The sequence below is a fragment of the Podarcis liolepis genome (assembly GCF_965112155.1).
Source record: "Podarcis liolepis genome assembly, chromosome: 5".
Classification (NCBI taxonomy): domain Eukaryota; kingdom Metazoa; phylum Chordata; class Lepidosauria; order Squamata; family Lacertidae; genus Podarcis; species Podarcis liolepis.
Genome location: NC_139556.1, coordinates 49,434,768 through 49,458,445, shown reverse-complemented (window position 1 = coordinate 49,458,445; position 23,678 = coordinate 49,434,768). Strand labels below are relative to the sequence as shown.

General features: G+C 40.5%; 1 protein-coding gene and 1 long non-coding RNA gene across 10 annotated transcripts in view; one reads left to right on the top strand and one right to left on the bottom strand.

The window, feature by feature from the left end:
* The window catches only part of FGFR2 (fibroblast growth factor receptor 2), a 143,614-nt gene that overhangs the window by 21,290 nt on the left and 98,646 nt on the right, over positions 1-23,678 (bottom strand). For 3 of the 8 annotated variants that reach the window (XM_083506127.1, XM_083506126.1, XM_083506131.1), the window contains 4 exons: positions 17,154-17,344; positions 16,180-16,324; positions 10,835-11,037; positions 1,065-1,216 (listed from right to left, as the gene is read on the bottom strand). In XM_083506127.1, coding sequence (XP_083362253.1) covers positions 1,065-1,216; positions 10,835-11,037; positions 16,180-16,324; positions 17,154-17,344 — 691 coding nt within the window. Of the gene's footprint in view, positions 1-1,064; positions 1,217-10,834; positions 11,038-13,619; positions 13,765-16,179; positions 16,325-17,153; positions 17,345-23,678 lie in introns of all 8 variants that reach the window. The other 5 variants (XM_083506130.1, XM_083506133.1, XM_083506128.1 and 2 more) reach the window with 3 other exon arrangements.
* Positions 1-23,678, top strand: part of LOC310708211 — a 189,055-nt gene that overhangs the window by 157,122 nt on the left and 8,255 nt on the right. Inside the window, exon 3 of one of the 2 annotated variants that reach the window (XR_014526913.1) lies at positions 3,427-6,276. The exons of the other annotated variant lie outside the window; for it this stretch is intronic. This is a non-coding gene — a long non-coding RNA (uncharacterized lncRNA). Of the gene's footprint in view, positions 1-3,426; positions 6,277-23,678 lie in introns of those variants that run through there. 2 annotated transcript variants of the gene reach the window in all.

The following is a 23,678-nucleotide window of genomic DNA, read 5'->3' as shown; positions in this document are numbered from 1 at the left end:
AACAGTGTTGTTCAGCTGACAGTAAGCTTGTCCAGGGGAGTAGTTTTCAGTGATTCTTCCTCTCCCCTACGGCCCCCAGTATCCCTCCAAATACATTCTGGAGGGTGCCCCCAGGCCTGTGGAACTGATTTAGAGAAGACGGAATGGGGAATTACTGGAAATGGCTTCCCTCCACATCAGGCATAGGCAAACTCGGCCCTCCAGATGTTTTGGGACTACAACTCCCATCATCCCTAGCTAAAAGGACCAGTGGTCAGGGGTGATGGGAATTGTAGTCTCAACACATCTGGAGGGCTGAGTTTGCCTATGCCTGCTATACATTCTTTGGACAGAAACTGTACTGTCAACTGAGCGCTACTGTTGAATACAACTCCATATCAGCTCATGGTGGCAGTGGGGAAAGCTTTGATCATGTTGCTTGAAAGCCCCTTAGCCCTCTTGATGCACCATCATGTTAGTCCTATTGACGCATCACAGATGGCATTCCAAAAGCGAAAGGTAGCACATGACACATAGGATGCATAAGAGAATCCACAAAATATCAGTTTGTATTATTTAAAAAAGAATATTTTTTTTAGTTTGTCATGGCTGCTGGAAGTACCAGTCTGGGGGGAAAAGGAAGTCAATATGATGGGCCGCAAATTGTGTCCACTGATTTCTGGGAATTAATTTAATGTTTCTTTGTCCATTTTTCAACCGAACAACATTTTGTCGAACAATAAATAATGGAGCTAGCATTCAAACAAGAAGAAATATATATACACTTCTCCATTAAGGTCATTCTCATTTTTTTGGCTGTTTTATATGCATGTGCAGGCAGGAAGCTGATAATAAAGAGAGTATCTCCTCAAGGAATACTATGTTCTTCAGAGGAAAGTCTTAAATTTAAATATCTATGATTTGCGTAGGCCCCACTACTATGGTTTGCCTTAGCATCAGCAAACACAAATGACATAAGTGGAAGAACTGTAAATGAAAAGAGCATGGAAAGCATGGACTGAGGTCTCCTTGCTCCACAGTTATCAGAGCTATTGAAATACCACAAATGGCAAAATTTCACTTACTTATCTCTTGGGAACTCCCATTTTGGATCTTCTGGCAGTTCATACTCTGAGACGCCTGCCAACATTGGAGCATCAGCATTGGAGGAGAGACGAGTGGTTATTCTCACCAAAGGTGTGTTGGAGTTCATGGAGGAGCTAGAGTCTGCAGACACCTGTTATGAGAATACAAGATGCAAAACGAAGATGTAATCTTGGTCCAATTACTGCAAACTGGCAATAGAGAGCAACCAAGCCAGGTCATAAATGGCACTCGGCTACTAAGGCACTGCACTTGAACATGACTTCAGGGTTCCGATCAGTTTTGCCTTACTTCTGCTAATAAGATAAGTTATGGCTACAAACCCAAACTTTTAATATTCTGATATAATTGGATAACGGCATTACTGTCACTGTTTGTAACCATCTTCCTCTCTCACTCTGCAAGTGAATATTTTTTTAAGAGAGCTCTCTTTCTCTCTTGCTCTCTCTTTATGGTAACTTTTCTCTTAAAAAATTAAGCACAACTAGTGGTTTTCCATCCATATGTGTTTTTTAAATTTGAAGCAAGCTTATTATGTTCATCATTATGTACATACAAGGAACTTGTCACGACTTGAGTGACTCAGCCAAAACAGTGTTGTTACTATGTTGCTAAAAGGCACTTGAATTATCCTAGGTATCCAAATATTATTTTCCTATTTAACAGCAAACAAAATATCTGTTCAGATCTTGATGTATCTACTTAGTAAACTTTTAATCCACACAGCCAGGGAAAGTTATAGCACCTCTCCAATACTACTAGTTGAATAATAAGAGTCTGTCAAATCTTAACAAAATTTAAATCTCCACTACTCTACAGATCAAAATGACAACAAGCCAATATGAATATGAAGTTCTCACATAATTTTTGGAAGTTCCTTAGGAACTATTGGACTTTCTAGTGATGGACAGCAATATCTTTTTCTATATCACCAATAGTACTGATAAGAGTGTTCTTGGTCAATCTTACAGATAGGTTTGTTTGCAGTCAGTAAGCAGCAGCCACTTTTGAATGATCGCAGCTCCCCTTAGTAAGCTGAGATATGCCTGAGAGCTATGCACCTGCAGGCAGTTCCTTTGCTTCCCCATTTATTTGAGTGACCAAGGGAGCCACAGTAAGCTTCTGCTTACATCCAAAAAGGGAACTTTGGTTAATAGATTCCAACAAGTCAGGAACTGGAAGTTCATATCAACTCTGGCTTCCTGCCTTGTTTCACCACTTCTGTGAAAGGAAGAGTGAAACTGGAACAAAGGGGGCTGTGTGCTAGTGCATGAAGCTCATGCATATATCAGCTGATTAAGACGAGATCTGACTATCGGAATATGGTCACTGTTTGCAAAGTATCAGAAGAGGAAAAATGTTTCTATGGTGTCTGGCATCCAAATAGTTCAGATCTTCACAGCCGGATTAAAAACTCCAGTATGAATTGTGTCCAGAAGGCTAAAAGAAAATACTGCATGAATGAAGACTGCTCATGTCTGATTCAAACATGAAAGTGGCAGGGTGTTTGCAGAAACAAAACAATTCCATAGGGTCAAGATTTCTGGATGCTATTTTAATAGGTTTCCCCCACGGATCAGCAGGACAGCACAGCAGTGTCCAATCAGCCCCAGGCATGAAGGCAGATGTAGAGACTTACAATGCAATCCCGTAGAGCTGGTGGCACAACGGCCATCTGAAAGCCTTGGCGGCAACATTCATCTCAATGACATAACATATGGATTTGTCCATAATGATACACACCAGAAATATGCAAGCCTACAGAGAGTGTTCAAGTACAGGGCACATGCAGCACACTCTAAGAGGCACAAACAACAGTCAGCATGCCTGAACCTGTATGAGGTCATCATAACCTCCCCATTAGTTGTAGAAAGACGGAACAAACATTTCCCTGCTCTCTGTTGCAACATGCAATTCCATTTGCAATAGGTTCAGGAACGCCTCAAATCTGAAACTAGAAAAAGGGCGCCAGGGAGGCTGATCGTTTGCTATCCTGGTGTCTCTACTCCCCCCTCCCACCCACACACTTGTAAGCCTTCAGTTGCCGATCACTGCTTCAATATTTGTCTGGGTGCAGTTGCAGCTGGGTTACCTACACCTACTGCGGTCATTTAGCAAAAGAACACATTGAATGTGCAATGCAGTTCCGAAACTGAAGTGGCTTCACAATACTTACCACTTAACAAAACTGGACAAAGGAACTTTGTTTTCATAAAGCTTGTTGGAATAAGACCAAGCAATGATGCCACTTAATACATGGAAGTGCCATTCTATGCAACACAATCTGGTGGTTGATAATTCTGAAATGAATAGGCTTTTTCCTCCTCTACCTCTTCCTTCCAGATGGATGTTGAAATGTTTTGCAGCCCATAGCATACTATCTTGTTAGAAGGATAGATGGACGTCTCGTGCCAAACGTTTTCTTTATCACTTGACAAGAAGTACTTGAAGAGCAGGTGATTACAATGTCCCAACCCAAACTAGAAACTGCACATCTTTTAACACAAGATACCTGACCTTAATCATGATATAACATTTTATTAAGACTTTGCATGCAAGTTATTTTATCAATTTCTACATGTTTTAAACGCACCTTGAAAGGTTTCAAACTTGCTCCAAACACCAGAGTAACAAATTAAGTTATTTTCAAGGAAAATATCACCTCCTATATATTTTTGGAATCTTCTATTCACTGTGACTTAGAACCTGCTGACCTGGTACAACATAGCTTTCTGAATGGCTGCAATGACACGCCAAAAACCAATCTAGCCTGAATTCAAACATCTACAGCTTAAGTAAACAATGTAAACATGCTTACTTAACATGCTGCAATGGACAGGATGGCTAACTGGCTCCAAGCAGTAGCTCCAATTTTTTTATTTTCTGAAATCTTTCCATTTATTTTAATTTCATTTTGTCTTGAACTGTATTGAAGTTTCAAGAGAAAGGGCAGATTATGAGAGAAACTGGTAGAGAAATGCAAATAGATACATAACTTCGGTGTAAACTCTTATGAGAAAGGAGAGCACTGAGCATGGTGGAAAGGCCTGGTTTGCACGCCATGCTAAACCATAGTTTAAAACAAACTATTATTTAATGTGAACAATCCAAGGTTGGTTCTGAGTTTACTGGTGATGATTTGTTTGCATGAAAAACAAGCCAAGAACCTGAGCTTGGACTACATGACAAGTCACACTGTGACATGTTTTGTCTGCAGTGTGGCTGCAACAGGACTATAGGAAGAGCATTGCGTAAACTTTGGGGCAGTGTAAGAAAGGCCCTGCTGGATCAGGCCAGCCTACACCAACATCCTATACTCACAGTGGCCGACCATACACCAATGGGAAGTCCACAAGTAGGAACTGAATGCAATAGCACTGTTCCTACCTCTGCTTCCTAGCAACTGGTATTTAAAGGCATATCGCTTCCAACAATGGTGACAGTTCGCAGCCATGATGATTAGCAGCCACTGATCCTCCATGAATTGGCAGTCTCAATATCCAATGCATTTCCCTAATCTTATTCCAAAACCATATTTTAAAACCATGCCTTCCATAATTTAGCCATGCATATCTAACATGTCAGCACACTTCTCATCCACATTAAACCATTTTTATTTTTTTATACTATGTGATGTGCAAACTGTGCCAAACTGTAGTTGTTGCCCTTACTACACTACAAAATTGCCTGGGAATTTTTTAATGTGAATCCAAACCTGGCAGAAATTCAGTATAGCACTAACTTGGCCAAAATCAGTCCAGCCCAACTCTATGTTGAGTGAGAAAATAGGCAATCTGGACTACTACAGAATGATGTTAGACAGCCTGCCCAAAGCCAGACGCTGTTTTTCAGAGTACTGAACTATGACTGTTTTAAAGTAAATATAGATTCCTTACATGGTACCTCATACATATTGGAAAATGATCTGAAATCTGCTCATTTCACCACTCACATATCAATTCACCAACATTTATCTCAAAGGTCATATCATTTGTTTTCCTAGACAGAGAAGAGTGGTGTGCAGTTTTGCTAGGGAAAGCCTGTTTAAACTTTAAATCCATAGCTACACTGTGTTGCACATGATGACATTACAGGAAAAGCTTGAAGGAACACTTTGCCAATTCAGTCTATGTTTGCCAGGGAGGGGAGCAAACTCACCAGTAAGTGTAACATCAAACAAGTCCTCAGCGTAAATACCAAAACTGCGTACAAAAAAATGACTCCATTCTAGAAGGAATATTTAGCATTAGCTATTTTTTTAAAAAAGGATCGGGCCAGTCTCAAAGGTAATGTAATTTTGATTGATTCATTGGAGCAGAGCATGGTATTATGGAAGCTGAAGGACTATTAAAAAAAATTGTCCATTGGAAAAAGAAGAGTATAGCAGCACAAGTTGGCCCAGGGTCTAGGAAGGCCTTCTGGGACCAGCCCACACTTTTAAAAGCCTTGTTCTTCCACTGAGAAATAAAAAAGAAAAATGCCTGGGCATTTTCACTTTCTATAGGTTATTTCATTTTACACAGATTTGCTTCTTAGAGCCTTTTTTCAACTCAAGTTAGAGTTACACTCCTTCAAAGCCAACCTTCTGCAGTGGTGGATGGGGCTAGGGTGAAATTCTAGTGAGAAGTCTCACATGGTAGAAGGTGCTCCTTCAGATCATTTCAGGCCTCTGGATTGAAATAAGAATATTTAAAGGTGGGAAAACATGTCTACAGCCCCAAGTTGAACATCAATGTTTAATATCAGACTAGCAGTATCAGATCTTCCTTCCTGATTCCTCCATTATTTAAATCTCTCCACATCAGAGTACATGGCAAAAGGGATGTGGGGGAATGTGAAAGCTAGTGAAAGTAAAATGAAGGAAAAGCACACAGGGCTTTCTGTACAAACCTCATACATACAAAACCTACAACACCATGCTCAGGGCTTCAGCCATTCAAGCAGAAGGAACAACCCCATGGCTCCTTAAACAAAACCACCATATTTCAGAGATATTCACCTCACATTCTTAGGAGACGTTGTTTCCAGACACACACACAGACACACACACACACACACACACACACACACACACACACAGAGTTATATACAGTGGTACCTCAGATTGAGTACTTAATTCCTTCCGGAGGTCCGTTCTTAACCAGAAACTGTTCTTAACCTGAAGCACCACGTTAGCTAATGGGGCCTCTTGATGCCACCCGCTGCCACTGTGCGATTTCTGTTCTCATCCTGAAGCAAAGTTCTTAACCCAAGATACTATTTCTGGGTTAGCGAAGTCTGTAACCTGAAGTGTATGTAACCCGAGGTACCACTGTAGTTTTAGGATGTTATGTTGCAATTATACATTTTCAGGCAGAGCTGCACATTTATATAACTGTTCTAATAAAGTTAAAATGACAACATCACTACAGTGGTACCTCGGGTTACATATGCTTCAGGTTACATACGCTTCAGGTTACAGACTCCGCTAACCCAGAAATAGTACCTCAGGTTAAGAACTTTGCTTCAGGATGAGAACAGAAATCGTGCTCCGGCGGCACGGTGGCAGCAGGAGGCCCCATTAGCTAAAGTGGTGCTTCAGTTTAAGAACAGTTTCAGGTTACGAATGGACCTCCAGAACGAATTAAGTACTTAACCCGAGGTACCACTGTACTCAAATCTGTAAAAAAAAAAAAATATTACTAATCCGTTGGAAGACTGATTTCTTTTAATATGACGTTTCAACTTCAGTGAAGCCCACAAAGCCCATGGTTGCCTTTGCCAGCCTGGTGTCTTGAAGCTGTTTTGGATTACAACTCCCGTTAGCCTCAGCCTTATGGAGGGTGCCTTATGACACTCAGTATACCAGAAATTCCCATACCACAAACTGTGATTTTGGAAAGTTTGATGCTTAATCCTATACATGTTTACTGACAACTAATGCTACGTCCCATGAACGTATTGCCTGGCAAGTAGGCATAGGACTGCGACTTATATCCTTTTGAGAAACCTGAAAGGTGATCTCTCTGTGTTATGGCATCACTTCTTGCAAGCCCCCAAGTGTACACCAATAATCTCCTTTGGGACTCTGCTTCTCAGCTTTAAAAAGTAAGAGTGCCATCAACCTTCTCCACAACTTCCAAGTCATCTAAACTAACTGATCCGTAAATCCTGTTCAACGGTAATCAGGTTATTTACTCCTAATGCTACAGAGCACAAAAGTATGGAAGAACACCCTCTGCAACTTTTTATTTGACTGAACTGATATATAGGTTACTGCCAACTCTTTTAAAGGTTTTTTTAAAAGGAAAAGAAACAAGTCTCAAAAATACAACCTGGGCTTGTGGGGACTCAGTGCATTGCAACAAAAAAAATAGGCCTATTCAACTAATCCAGGAACACACGCCTGTTAAACAAAACACCCTCTGTTTTTCTAACTCCTTCAGATTTACAGCAAATGTATGAAACCCTAACCCTTAATGTACAGAAACTGAACAGTTACTTCTGAAAATCTAAGTACATTAGTCTTTGCCTCTGGAAACCATGATTTCTCTAACTGCTGCTGTTGGCAGAGAGCATTACTTCAGCGCAAAAATGTATTGAGAACTATGAAAATAGAAACACATTTCCTTGCAATGCTTACAGCAGATACTTTCACAATCCAAAACTTAGCAGTGGCTGCACCTGAAGACATGGAATGGAATAAACTTGGAACAACATACAGAAGCATTTCTAAAACTACCAGTTGATACCAGAAAAGTATTCGATTTGGGAGTATTTCCTTTACATGGGTAAAAAGGTAAGAAAACTGAAATGTCAGCTACTTAACAAAACCAGAACATGAAAAACAGTGCATCAAGTTTACCATAAGCGTGCAGAATACAATGTTTTAAAGGTGGTTTATAGAGGAGTTTCATTGTGCAACTGCATGACAAATGATGGCAGTGAAGTCTGCTGTTGGCGAAGGAAGAGACAATTGATGAAAGAGTATTTAACAAACCAACAGACTGGGATAACTGCCCTTTGGAAAATGGTGAGTTTATGACAATCCATGGTCTGACCACTGACAGATGGTTTATATACCAATGGTATTTTCTCTGTCATCACCACATGATCAGGTCATCTTGCTGCTTTCATTCCAGTCACAGCCCAATAATCTCCTTTTATTCCAGAGCTGATACAAATAGCCTATTCTAAGTGGGCTTAGACTGAAAGCTCTCTTTAGTAGAGAATACAACATTCAAATTTTCCTGGCATACGTTGTTTGTGCAAATGCATGCACGTGTACATGACACCCACATACAAAGTTTAGTACTCCATAAGAGTAGATGAAATAAGTGTCTCTCGTAGAATTGCTTAAAGCATTTTAATTCTACAAGTGGATTAAGTCGGCTCCCTGCAAGACTTTGGCCACACTGCCAGCTACATAGAGGCAACTGGGAAGCCTTTGAGTCTAAATTCTAAGACTCTTAATTTAAGCAGAATTAAGTCAGAGAATAATTGTCCTATGCCATGGGATTTCAAGTGACACCTGGTGGGTGCAAATTAATTGGGCAACTTTCCAGGGGCAGATACACATTGGCCTGGTTCACATATAAAGTACAGGAACCTTAGGTTCATGCATTCCCTTTTCTGCTCCTCTCTGGCCACAAGGAACACAGAAGCACCTGCTTCCATTTTCACCTAACCATAGTTTGTTGTTCGCTTCCAGTTGAGAACTGTGATTAGTGTTAACTGTAGTTTATTGAAACAAGCCAATGTTACTGGTAAACGATCCTGGCTTGCTTAAATAAACTATAGTTAGCAGTAACCACAGCATGGCATATGGCACAGAGAGCTGTAATATGTAGGAGAGATCAGCACAAAACAGGAATGTCACATTGCATGATCAGAAATTTCCACTAGTGCAAAACTACAATGGCATGCAACCCTTAGCGTTTACGTATATCTAAACTATAACCGATACGTATCTCTTTCTCTCAGCTGGGATGAGGAATCAGTCATAGAAGGAAACAGGTCCATTCAGTCTAGTTTTTGTTTCCCTGATCAAACCATTCTACCTAGGCAGCAGTGTGCTGCAAGTATGGAGGAGCTGACAGCTGAAAAAGACCTGTAGAAAAAGACCAGTCGGTCTGATAGTAAATTCTCTTTGGCTCACACATAGCAGTAAGTTAGATCTTCAGAATGAGCAAAACCCAAACCCTGAGTTTTCCAATAGCTCCCAGAAAATATTGGAGCAGGCATTTTATATCCTGTGGTGCAGTCCCTGAAGCCTTAGAGAAAGGGGAAGAGGCTGAGCAGAGAATCCAAATAAGGCTTCAACAAAGCCTCATTGGTCAAATTCACAACACTTGCAGTTAAGTTGGTCTTTTTCTACATACCTCCCACTTGCAGTAGCTGAAACAACAAAACCCATTTGACGGGGAAGCATTAATATAGGTGAAATTGAAATAGGACATGAAATAGGACACATGGAGAGGACATATGATTCAATCAAGTTCCAAATGTGCACTCGTTAATTATACTCAGCAAAATTGTATCATTGTACACAATCCAATTCCACTGAAATCTGATTAAACACAGGAAATAACAGGTACTCTTATTGATGGGAAATAACCTTAAAAATACAATTTTTCCAAAAAATATTCAGTTTTTCTTTCTTAACACTGCTTCCTTCTGCAGGCCTAAATCATTGCACACAAAAATTCCTGAAATATTTCGAGCTCCCCCTGCCCCCCCCAACTTCAACATGTTCAGAAATCACTATATCCACTAACTGAATATAAACAAAGCATTCAACTCCTGAAAGTCCTATTTGCGTTGAATATACATACTTTTGGAAAAGCTGCCTTCTTACAAAGGAAACAATAGAATATATTTTACAACCAAATGTTCAGCTCAGTTGAAGTGATATATATATATATACATGTCCAAATTTACAACCTTGCTGGATAACAACACTAGTGACCTGCTCATTATTTTTAAAAATATGATTCCTTTCTAGAAACAAACATATATTATAAAAATATATCATGTGAAATGTCTCTGCACAAGAATACTTGAAGGGAAGGAAGGGAGAAAACATTGAGGAGTGGGGGGAAGCACAACTCCCTCCCAGTGATGCGTTCCTGTGTTTAGATGCTTTAGCAAAACATGTGACTCCCCCTTTATTCCACTGCCTGTGGCACCAGCTAATCCGATAAGTAGCTCAAATGGAAGACACACCTGAACATATACTATTTTACCTCTTGTGTTTCTTAAAAGTGTTCACATTTACCACATCCTCGAAAAGCCTTTTTTCATTTTCCACTGGAAATTTAATCACGCTTCCTCAACTTTACAGCATCAAAATTCCTGCTCTGAGATTAAATAATTTTCAGCAGCCCTGCTTTATTTGGCCTAGTGGTTTATTGACGTCAGAACCCAGTACGAGATTCAGGAACACAGGACAGGTTCTGGAACCACACAATTGAAATCACCTTGATCCAACGTTAACTGTAACAGCTGTGCTCCCTAGCTTCAGACCTGGTGGAAGAGCAGAGTGCCTCTGAGCTTAAGCAGAGAGCCCTTGCGTCTCCACTCAACTACTACAGGATTCTTTGAGACACCAAGCTTGAGACAGGGAGTTATGGATTCAAAGCAGAATGGAGTGCTACAGCCTCTCTTCTTAGCAATCAAGTGCCACTTCAGTCCCACGTGTTTTATGAGAAATGATCTGCTGGCTTGTTTTGTTTAAAGGATAATAGGTTTTTTAAACTCTTTATCTACTTTCTGTTACCTGTCTGCGCAGAGGAATGCGCTTAGTCAGCTTGTGCACGGCAGGCTGGCTACTGAAGTCCGGCTTCTTGGTGGAGGATCTCATGTGGCACAGAATGACTGTCACCACCATGCAGACAATCAGGAAGACCCCTACACAGTAAATGGCTATCTCCAGGTAGTCTGGTGATGTTGGAAACGGTTTGTCTTCTACAGGGCCTAGAGTGCAAGTACGAAGGAGGAAGAGTCATGAGGAAGAATTACAAGATAGCGAAAACAAATCGGCAGTACACATCAAACCAAGTGGTCCCGAACCAGGTTTGCTTTTGCAACGAACTACACAAGATAAAAGAACGCTGCTGATTTCCACAGCGTGGAAACAGCTACACTGAGAGTCTCCACACAGCCATTTTTCAAAGTGTCGGCTTAAGCTGGCTGCTACCCCGCTAAGCGAGCTTAGCGAGGAACTTCTGGACAAAATCACTTTGGTATGAATAGCTGATCTTATTTAACTTTACAACGAAAGGCTACATGCTTAAATTATGCCTGTGATCACCTTTTCTTCTCATTCTATTTTTCTTTTTAGCCAAGCTGCTTGAGACAGGGAAGTGGGCACATAATTCACTCCAGATGAATCAATATTTATCCCAATCTCCCAATCTCTGGCCTGAAGCAAATGACAGGTTTAGTAAAATAATTTTTCAAGAGCATTGTGTTTAACTCTGTGGGCCACCTGAACACACAATGAAAGGCAAACAAGCACTGAATTAGCTAGCTGAAAAGCAAGGCTTATGGGACGCCGAAGCATAACAAAGCTCAGGCATGAACTGGCCTGGTTTAGGTATCCAAATACTTCTACTGAAAATCAGGATTCACAAAAAGTGTTGAAATGTATTGGACAGCGAATTTGTATCAACAGCACCTCTCTATGCACACTTACTTGGGAGTAAGCCCATTGAACATAGTGGGATTTACTTCTGAGTTAATAGGCACAGGATTTGGGCTGTAAAAGTCTATAGGAATTGAGTATCCAAACTAATCTTTGGATACTCTGAAAACAGCAGACTGCTGTGGATCTCCATGACCACTTTCTCTTAACTAGGTCCACACCAGTTCTCAAGTACCAGATTTAGGTATCAGCATATTCCCTGCCCCCTTCAAAAAGAAACTCATCCAGCTTTCTTCAAAATTCTTCAAGAATTCTTCAAACTGGGCTGTCCCATAGCAGGAGGACAGTATGAGATTCTACTCATTGGTAGCAGAACCAAAAAGAGAATGCATTTTTAAAAATAATAATAATAATATTTACATATATTGGTATATATTCACATATATAGGTAAGTCTACGGATGCAAGATCACACTCAGATCTTAACAACACCTATTCTGTGAATGGCATCAAATGGCAATGCTAGTTTTAGAGTTATTCTCTTCATTAAGTAATTGCACAGAATTTATTTTTCAGTCATGATTTAACTAATTAAGAAAGCATTCCCATTTTTTACATTGCAATGATGACACTTTAGTTTATTATGTGGGGTTTGACAGCAAATAAGAATTGTGACAAAGCACTTGTCAAGATATTTATTATTATTATTATTATTATTATTATTATTATTATTATTATTATTATTATTATCTGTTCCTAATCCTTTTACTTTATTACTCTGAATCATCACCATCAGCATTCTGCAGCAATATCTGGTCATTATGCAAGCAATGCACATTGCAACATGTTCTTCTGTCTCATTTTGTATTAATACAAGCATTCACTCAAACTGATTAAGAAGTGGTGCTTAAGCGCTTGCAAATATGGAAAGAACACTGCAAGCAGAAGCAACTGCAACTTTAAGCACTGACTACCTGTTTAGTGGTGAATGCACCTCGGAAGCCACAAAGGTTAATAGTTAAAGATGGTAGTAATGTAAGCTATCTCTTACATAAAGAGAGAAGAAATAACATAGAAACCTTGAGAACAACTCATATAGCAGCACAGTACTTAATGAACACATGCAGTTACCAAACCTATATTTTAAAAACATTAAGACTTAATATATATATATATATTGACCAGCAAATTATTAACTGTGCAAGTAATTCGGCAGTTGCTCTGCATTGAACAGTTATAAAGCAAGAAAGTTTAATTAGTGCAGACATCTAAAACTATATTTTCCGACAGACAACCAATTTCAGGCAATGAAGCGCATTAATGTGTGTTTCTGCTAAAAACAGAAACAACATCAATCCAAGCATGGCAATACATGCTTTGCAGAAAAAGCAAATTAGCTCATCATTTGCTTAGAACATGCAACATTTAAAGATACACCAAGTTGATTCCAAAGATATGTAAAAACACCGCTTCTGTAATCACATTTCAGCACAGCCAATTCTCATATATACACGTGTAAACCCAGGCAATTTGACTGGGTTGTGGTATTTCATAAAATGCGACTTTGAAATTTCCCTTTAAAAACTTCCCAGGAGAGGATTTTTGAGTTTCTCTCAGGGAGAAGTTTATGATTGTTGACTTTTGGTTATATAATCAAGTGTCAAAGAAATCCTCTTTTTTCCAAATTTATAATGAACATTAAGGTAATTGGGGGGAGGAGGTGTTTAAATGAAGTTTGAAAAAAATGACAATTCATCTTTTTAAGTTGAAGTGCAGCCTTTTGCTGCGGTGAAGAACATTTTAAAGGAAACCAAAAGTCCACTTCTGAGACAGAAGCTGTGCTAATTTTGCAGCAATCAACAATGAAGCAGGGGGAAGGGTAGGGGAACCACTGAAAGATAGCAGTAATATACCTGGCAGAACTGTCAACCATGCAGAGTGAAAGGATATCCCAATAGAATTACCCGCCAAGCATGTATACTCCCCAGCATCCTCAAAAGTTACATTCCGTAAATAGAGAACCTCAATCTCTTTGTCCGTGGTGTTAACACCGGCAGCCTAGAAAAAAAAGGGAAGCAAGAGAAGAGCTAGACATTTTAGGAATTCTTGTGGATGGGAAGTGGAACCACGGGGAGCTTGGCACTTCACAAGAAACGACCGGTGCACAGCCGTGGGGGGAGATCCCATCCACAAAGCCCTCAACCAAAAGGCAATTACCAACAGATCCCAGCTCACCTCAGAGAGGAATGAATCATCAACACCCTTCACCAAACCTACTCTCACCACCTAAGAAGGCATGCAATCAAAGAACATGGAAAAAATTGTCCACAAAATGTTTGGAGGAGAAAATGACATAAACACGAAGAAAGATGAAACAGACAGAAGAACAGGGGACAGGACATTCTGTAATGTCACTTAAAATGTCCTTCAGATTACATTTCAGAGACATACAGAGAAGGGCTGAAAATAAAGAGACAAAAAGACTTCAAAAAGAGGTGTTTTCATTACAGCCTGTATTAAATATAGCCCCAAGAGTTCCTTGTAACCAAAGGGCTGAGGGAGAACTCCGGCTGTCACCGTCTCAAATAATAACTTAAGTCAAACCTGAGATTTAAATATAATGGAGCCATTTAGGAATTCATCATGAACGCAGGTTTGTCACAGGTAGGAACGCCCAGACAAACAGTTGGTGCTAGAAGTAAGCAGGCCACTACTGCTTCAAGTGATTATAGAAATAAAATGTATGGATAATGGATTTTCTAGATGTGCTTACCGTATTTTTCGCCCTATAGGACGCACTTTTTCCTCTCCAAAAATGAAGGGGAAATGTGTGTGCCTCCTATGGGGTGAATGCAGGCTTTCGCTGAAGCCTGGAAAGCGAGAGGGGTCGGTGCGCACCAACCCCTCTCGCTCCCCAGGCTTCAGGAGAGCCCCAGAGCCAGCTCCACAAGGTCGGGGGACAGCGGGGAGGTGGAACGCCGCCATCCCGCTGTCTCCCAATGTGGTCTGAAGGCTGACGGCGGGGAGACGCGTGCTTCTCCCTGCTGCCGCCCCGCAAGCTCCGGGGACAGCTGGGAGGCGCAGCGCGTCTTCCCGCTGTCCCCGGACCTGGTCTGAAGGCGGGCGGCGGGGAGAAGAGCGCTTCTCCCCGCTGCCACCCCACAAGCTCCAGGGACAGTGGGGAGGTGCAGCGCGTCTTCCCACTATCCCCGGACCTGGTCTGAAGGCAGGCGGCGGGGAGAAGAGCGCTTCTCCCCGCTGCCACCCCACAAGCTCCGGGGACAGTGGGGAGGTGCAGCGCGTCTTCCCACTATCCCCGGACCTGGTCTGAAGGCGGGTGGTGGGGAGAAGAGCGCTTCTCCCCGCTGCCGGCCCCACAAGCGCCTGGGGGGGAAATGAATTTTTTTCTTTATTTCACCCCCAAAAAACTTGGTGCGTCCTATGGGCCGGTGTGTCCTATGGGGTGAAAAATACGGTACTTGCTTAAGTTTGGGTCTATTATGATGACCCAAAGTCTGGAAACAAGTTGGTCTGAACAGTTCACCTTATCTAGAAAAAAAAAATTGGGCCACCCAGTGTGGTGAGAAATAGGTGTAATGATAAGGCATACAATAGGATTTACAAATACGGGAATGTAAAATTCAACAATCGCTGCTTAACAAGATGGTAACTATTGCTGCACTGCCTTGAAGTAAACAAAAGGAATCAAGACCTCTATATGTATGCCGAAAGACCATGGAAGAGAATTGGTTCTATTCAAATATTAAGATTTAACATATTTGCATTTTTAAAAGAGCATGAAGCTTTTTTGCAAAGCTGAAGTGCACACCACACTATTAAAAAGGTCCAAATGAGACCCACCACATGGCTATGCAGCACTTGTGTAAAGATGGAAACAATGATATAAAATGCTGGCTCGTCAAGTGGATAGGTCTCAATGAATTCATGTTCAGTCTTCTACTTAGCCACCCTGAGCCCGGTCTTGGCTGGGGAGGGCAGGATATAAATAAAAATTTATTATTATTATTATTTACCAGACTGAGACAGGTGGCCTTGGAGGTAATCTGGTATGTGCAGCACCTTATCACTTGATCCAAGCTCAATGTGTAGCTATGATTTCCAGAACAGTGATCAATACATAATACAAAGAAATAGAAGGCAGCAGTGCAAAAGTAAGGAAGACTCAGAGTGGTCAGATCAGAATCTTTCAGATTCTGATGGGGCGAAATATATACGAAGACAAATGATACATCAGAGAAAAAACAGAAAAGACAAAAGGTTTCAGAAGAGGTAACTAAAACAGTATTTGTGGGAATTTTTCCATGGCTACTGGAGTAATACCAGTTGCATCTCCAAGAGAGGATTATAAATACACCAAGGTCATGGAGTTATCCTACAAGCTGCCTGCAGAGTCCCAAAGCACCAATTTTTTCCAGCTTTCTACATCCAGCTTTCTTTAACAGACGTCGTTACCTTTTTTTAGCAGAACCGTAAGCCAGGCAGACTGGTTGGCCTCCCCTATATAATTGGAGACCTTACAAATATATTCTCCAGCATCCGCCTCTGTCACATTGTACAGTTTCAGCACTTCAGCATTGGAACTATTTATCCCCGAATGCTAGAACAGACCAATAACACAGGAGAACAATGTAACTACTGCCCCAAATGTAGACACCACCATGGTCCCGTCACCAAAACACTTGAAGGAGTCTTCCAGTTACTACAAATGCTAGCATTGAAACATTGCACTTTAAAACAGCAGCAAGAAAGATTTCTTACAAAATTGGGGCAGGAAAGCTTCTGCCCAGATAAACTAACTTTTTTGCTTCTTCACTGTGCAAAATCATAAATTTCTGGCTCTACTGCTAAGCTTCATGGGAAATCGCTACTATAAAAATTAGCTGTTCCTTAGGAGCAAAGCCAGGCAAAAATGACATATTTTTAAAATGGCTGCTACCCCTAAAAGGATTGCCCTGTCAATAGTTCACACTTGGGGGAGGGGGACACACTCAGTATCTTTATCATAAGGAAAATGAGCACTGACAACATCCTTTGGCAACAAATATGGTCATTACAGAAGGGCCTATAAGGTTGTCCAAGCCTCTTAATATATTTCCTTTGATTTATTTTGGATACCCTTTGCCAATGCACAAATCTCAAGTGATGCCAAGATAACGGCACTGCAATTCTTTGAATAAACAACCATGATGTCTGAAAAATAAGCAAACAATCATGCTGATGGATAAAAGACTTTAAGGAAGGTGAAATGCGGAATGAATTTTTGCTTTTGTTTATACCATCAACTCAGTATTCCACTGTATTTATGTGTGCTGGCAAGGATAAAAGTCAATTTAAAAAATCTATCCCTTGACCTTGTTCAAAAAGCTTTATAACATTCTAAAAAGAATTGCTTATTGTTCAAAAGAAAATAAGGGGGGAAAGCTCACCTTTAAAACTTTCAGGTACGGCAATCCATCTGGCCCATATTTACTTCCATTCTTTTCTGTGTGTTTTATCCATTGGATATGAGGCTGAGCATCACTGTAGACTTTGCAGACAAACTCTGCATCACCCCCAACAACTGCGGAAGTATTTGCTGGTAGGCCAGCTTGTAGGATAGGCCTGTGAGGCGATCGCTCTGTCAGGAAGCAAAGATGGGGCGGGGGGAGAAGAGAAAGAGAGAGAAATGTATAAAGAAGCAGAATTAAGCAGCACTGCCAAGAAAACTGTTAGTGAACATGAGCCAAAAAGCCCTGTAAGCCTGTTGGCTGACTTCACTGAAATAACGCTGTAACCAAAACGTAGAACAAAAACTGCACTTCAAAGGAGGTGCTTGAATACTCCAGTTGGAGTGCTGTCTAAAGACTAGCCTTTTAGAAGAAAAAGAAAAAAGATGGCACAGAGCAGAAGACTGTATGAAGTGGGGGAAGGGAAAATAGGGCACAATTAACTAAGGATACTTTTCTTAAATCACAGAAACTTCTATTTATGTGGTATCAAATATGAGAGCACCACTCTCTGGGGTTGTTCCCTACTATATGGGGTGAGAAAAATCTATCTATCTATCTATCTATCTATCTATCTATCTATCTATCTATCATCTATCGTCTTCAGTTGTACGGTAATTGATTTTAATTAATGTCAAACTAGAAAACAATATTATGATTCACCGACTTAATAAAAAAGAATTAAGTGTGTCCTAATCTGAAGTCAAATCTACAGTGGTACCTCGAGTTACATTACATACCCTTCAGGTTACATATGCTTCAGGTTAGACTCCGCTAACCCAGAAATATTACCTCGGGTTAAGAACTTTGTTTCAGGATGAGAACAGAAATCGTGCAGCAGCAGCAGGAGACCCCATTAGCTAAAGTGGTGCTTCAGGTTAAGAACAGTTTCAGGTTAAGAACGGACCTCCAGAACGAATTATGTTCTTAACCCGAGGTACCACTGTATTGCCAAATCCTTTCGGTGAGGGTTTACTGAGGTATATTGTAACTGGAAATTGTGTAATTAGGCAAAAATATAAACATAGAAGGGGAAAAGAGAAGCAAAGACCAAACAAAAATGCTACCAAAAACAAGTTTTTTTAAAAAAAAAGAATAAAAGACTAAAATGAGCATCAATTAATATATATTATTATGGGAGGCATTCACTAATTGTGAACTATAATCATGAACTATTAATAGTACTGATAATAACATTACTGCAAAGAACATATATGGCATCATCTCATATACATGTTGTTTATGTAACAACCTCAGTCCAGGAACCATTATAGATTTTCCACAATTAGGCCTATTGGGTCTGTCCCAAAGGGTACCATCAGTGCATAGGACCATTACCTCACATGAACCAGAGTACCAGTGTTTTTTCACCAGCAACCACTACTACCTCATATTCATACCCGGGTTTGTAGGTAGTAGCTCTTGAAACTCTCAGCTTTAGGGAACTGCTTTTAGAAGATGTGCCTCAGAAGCCACACTGTATGCCCAGAGCTCACTGTGTGGCCTTCTGCGTAATGATCACAACTGGCAACTACTGTTCTAAAAAACAACTTCTATTATTTCTTTTAATAATGGGCTTTCCAAAGGGCTTTCCAAAGCTCTGAACTCATGAGGTCATTCTGTGGTTTGAGCCTTTGAAAGACTTGGTACCAAACATAAAAGGGTCAGCTTATTAAGTTCCATCATCCATCATCGTGAAATGATGCACAATGGTCTTTTTCCAAGATGGTCATCGGGGAGAATACTGAATTGGCTTCTTGGCAAAATCTGTATGTTCTTATTCATCAGCTTGAATTATTTCACAGCAATCTTGAAGTATTAAGACTCAGCAGTAATTTTATGCCATTGGGAAGAAAACACCATTAAGGGATTAGAAGCTAATGATTTTCTTTGGCGGTATTTGGAACTCAAGAGTATCTCACATGTCAAGAAATGCAATCTTTTTTGTTCTTGTTCTGTTTCATTACATGTTTGCTTATTTATCTGATATTATTTTGCCTCTCATCTCAGGGCAAATTATAATAAACAGGAAAATAAATCAAACAATTAGACACCTGAAATGAAAAACTTATTAAGTGCTTTGTTTTTTGTAAGTGTAAACAAATTACACACAATTTCTTTTGGACTGTTCATTTCTTTTGAAGAACCCACTGGGGTTGGGAACTTTTCGCCTTCCTGATGTAGTGGAATACAACTTCCATCAGCTCCAGTCAGCATACCCAATGCCGATCAGAAGGTCAGCGGTTCCAATCCCCGCGACGGGGTGAGCTCCCATTGTTTGGTCCCAGCTCCTGCCAACCTAGCAGTTTGAAAGCACATCTAAGTGAAAGATAAATAGATACCGCTCCGGCGGGAAGGTAAACGGCGTTTCCGTGTGCTGCTCTGGTTCACCAGAAGCAGCTTAGTCATGATGGCCATATGATCTGGAAAAACTGTTTGCGGACAAACGCCGGCTCCCTCGGCCAGTAAAGCGAGATGAGCGCTGCAACCGCAGAGTCGTTCATGACTGGACTTAACTGTCAGGGGTCCTCTACCTTTTCAGAGATACATTAATTATTAAAACTAAATTATAGTGATTTGAGGAAACATTAAAAACCACCCAAATTCCAAATAGCATATTGTCTGCCATGCAGTGCAATCCTATACATGTCTGCTCAGAAGTAAGGCTCACTGAGTACAATGGGATTAAGCTCTGGTACGTTTGTATAGGACTGCAGCCTTTAACATGTTGGCTTCAAAAAAAAAATTGTCTGAAAAGCACAACACTGGGGTGTAACAGCAAATAATGACACTGCCAAACAATAGGATATTTAATAAAGGCCATATATTTGGCACTCTGCAAATGCCTATGGGGAATTTACTTACTGAGGCAGCGCTGGCAACATACTACAAAGCAGAAGCCTTATTTAACTTGTAGCTCTTGCAGTGCTGTTTTTAAATTACTTCATGGCTGTATGTTGGACGGTGAGTATGACTTGAATTCATCCAACATAAAAGATCTGCTATAGTTAAGGTCTGGGAACATAAAATGCCTTCATCTGGTGACAAAATGACATCTATTTAAGCACCTAAAAGGCTTCTCTGGGAAAGAATTTCATAAACAGGGTGTCATGACTGAGAAGGCACTCTTCTCACCTTACTTAAGATGGCAGGGGCACCCAGTGGAAGCCCTGCAGAAGATGTGTGGGCAGGTTAATGCTGTATGGGGAAAGTGGGCCTTCAAGTCCCAAGCAATGCAGAGCTTTAAGTACTAATTCTGAACAGCACTCAGTAATGGACCAGTTCTTTTAGCACTGGTGAGTTGTGTTTCCAATGCCCAGTCTAAATTCGTATTCTAGCAGCTGGACCAAACTGCAGTTTCTGACCAATCTTTAATGGCAGCTCCACATACAATGCACTGCAGTAGTCTAACCAAGACTCGGTGAAGAGACTACAAGGCTGAGGGAATTTCACCTTTTGTATTGATACATATTCCTAATGTATAGGTATTTCTTATTTCATTCTTAAAACGTTTTACTTCTTCTTTTAGGACAATGACCTCACAAATTGGTTTCCAGTGACAGAAAATACAAATCACCAGGAGAAATGAACAACGTAAGGGCAGCAAGAGAGGGATCACATCCACAAAGCTTTAAACATCAGGGAAGGCTAAGCTGAACAAAGAGTTCCAAAGTGGGACTCCAACAATTCCCTCATGGAGAAATGAATAAGCAAAGCAGGGAGAGCTCTTTGGAAGTGAAGGATCTGAACAAATGCAAGAAAGCGCAACTCCATCAACCTTCTTATATTTGCACAAGCCACTCTCTCTGTGTTGCCTTGTCAGATGTAGGAATGGTATACTTTTTTTAAAAAAAAAAAGTGAAATGCAAATTGTGGTTTAATGTAGCAGTTAATATTTTTATAGTCCTGGAGAAAACTTATAAAGCTTTCCACCCTTTACTAAATAAGCTCCAACTCCATCTCCCCTACCCATGTTTGGGTACAAAAAGAAAAAGAAAAAACAAGTATGATCTCGCTTTAATGGAAACCTTACACCATCTTCCAAAACATATTACAATCGCCTTCAGTATAAAATGAAACCTTAGAGAATATTATTTAAAATGTTTTTAGAAAGTCAGTAGGCCTCATGTTTCATTTATCCACATCAGGGTTTGATTTCCTTCACGACCTTACTTCTTGCCCTTAAATGGGGGTGGGGAGTCCCCAATACCATTTTGGGGGGGGGGGAATCACCACTAACATTAACACACAATGTGTTTTGTTTATTTCACTTGAAACTTTTAAACTTTTAGCTGCATGTTCTAACTTGCCTGAAATACATGTAGCTTTACTGAGGTTGGAATCTTTAGCTCTAACATTTTAGGGGATGTGTAAAAGTGTTTACGTAAGGCACTGGCTGTGGATGATTAAGAGTAGAAAATGTTACCAAAGTTTGAGGCATTTTAGTAAAGCACTGCATATCAAAGCAATTGGCTTCTTCAGGTACTTCATCTAATAATAAATGACTTTCATTGACTGCAACATTAAATCTTGAACTTGATTGCTGCCCATTGCAATCCAATTGAGTGCAGCAACTGTCACTGAAAGAATCCGGGATTCTGCATAAAGCTGTCATATACAGGTTACCTAATCATACAGAGTATGCTGGCTGGTAGCAACAATGGTACAGTGAAGGATGCTGTTTCAAGGTAACAAAGCAAACATGTAATCTGGCCTAAAGAGATCCAGGCATCTATCTAACTGCCTTAGAACAGAGCTTTCCAAACTTTTCATGTTGGTGACACACTTTTTAGACATGCGTCATTTCACAACACAGTAATTCAGTTTTGCATCATTTCGCGGCACAGTAATTCAGTTTTACTAGAAAACTGGATGTTAAACTAACCCCTTTCCAGCCCAGGAGAAGCGCATGGAGCATTTGCACGGCACACTTAAACACTGCAGCCAACACACTAACATGTTGCGACACACAGTTTAGAAAGCTCTGTCTTAGAAACTGCTGAATTTTCAGTGATATTACACACACACACACACACACACACACACACACACTGCACTCTATGCGGGGCTACCTTTGACGTGACTTAAAAACTACAACTAACCCAGAATGTGGCAGCTAGACTGGTGACTGGGAGTGGCCATCAGGACCATACAACACCAGTTCTAAAGGATCTTCACTGGCTCCCAGTACATTTCTGAGCACAATTCAAAGCGCTGGTGCTGACCTTTAAAGCCCTAAACAGCCATGGCCCTGTATACCTGAAGGAGCATCTCCACCCCCATCGCTCAGCCCAGACACTGAGGTCCTCCACTGAGGGTCTTCTGCTGGTTCCCTCACTGCAAGAAGTGAAGTTACAGGGAACCAGGCAGAGGTCCTTCTCGGTAGTGGCACCCTCCCTGTGGAACACCCTTCCTTCAGTTATCAACGAGATAAAGAACTGCACAACTTTTAGAAGACACTGAAGGCAGCCCTGAATCGGGAAGTTTTCAACGCTTGATGTTTTATGTTTTTAGATATGCTGTAAGTCTATCTAATGCAAGTCTAGTGGCTTTAAACTGTGACCCTGTTCCCAAGCAATATGAAATATTTGATAGACATACATGGGGAATGACTGCTTTACGTGAGAAGCTGGCATTCCACACCTCTAGTATGACCCAAATTTATATCAGGTTCCCTTTCCTTGTTCTCTCTTTCATTTAAGTGACTCTGCAGTCTCACCACTCATGGAGCGGCTGCAGCTATTTACTAAGCTCAGCCTTACATGTTTTCCAGATGTTTTGGACCATAATTCCCATCATTGCTTACCATTGGCCATGCTGGCTGGAGCTGGGGAAGTGGTGCATTTAATAATCATTATATGCAAAGTATGCACAATTGCGAGAAAATAAGGGTGAGAGGAAAAGTGGGCAAATGTTACCATATTGTTCTCTTTTAATTTGATAGCTCTGTGGGGTTTTTTTACCAAAGCCTTTTCACTACTCCTGCATGAAGCAGTGTATTAAAATATAAAATCTGCTGCAGTTCGTTTGTCAGGTATCCAGATCGTGCCTGTGCATTCTGACTAAATATGGTAATTTAAAACATTAAACATTACATTGTTAGGCAGCTGTTGGTATATGGGCAAGTAGCAGGGGCGATAAGAGACTATGACACATTCCTGAAGAAGAATAAAAGCTGTGTTTATGAAAATATCTTAAAGACAAAGGCTAGCTCTAAAATACAAAGTACTGCTAAAGTATGCTAAATAAATATATTGGCCTTTTGGAGACCAATTATATTTTGTTCTACATCTGAAAACAGTTAAAGTAAAACTTTATTAATTCTTCATTCCAAACTATAAATGTTAAATTTTAAAACACACACACAACTTCAGAGCCTTTGCTTTCCCAGTGCTATAAATCCATCAGTATTCAGTATATGTATTCTCTTATTTACTCATGCACAAAAAGGTCAAATAGGCACAT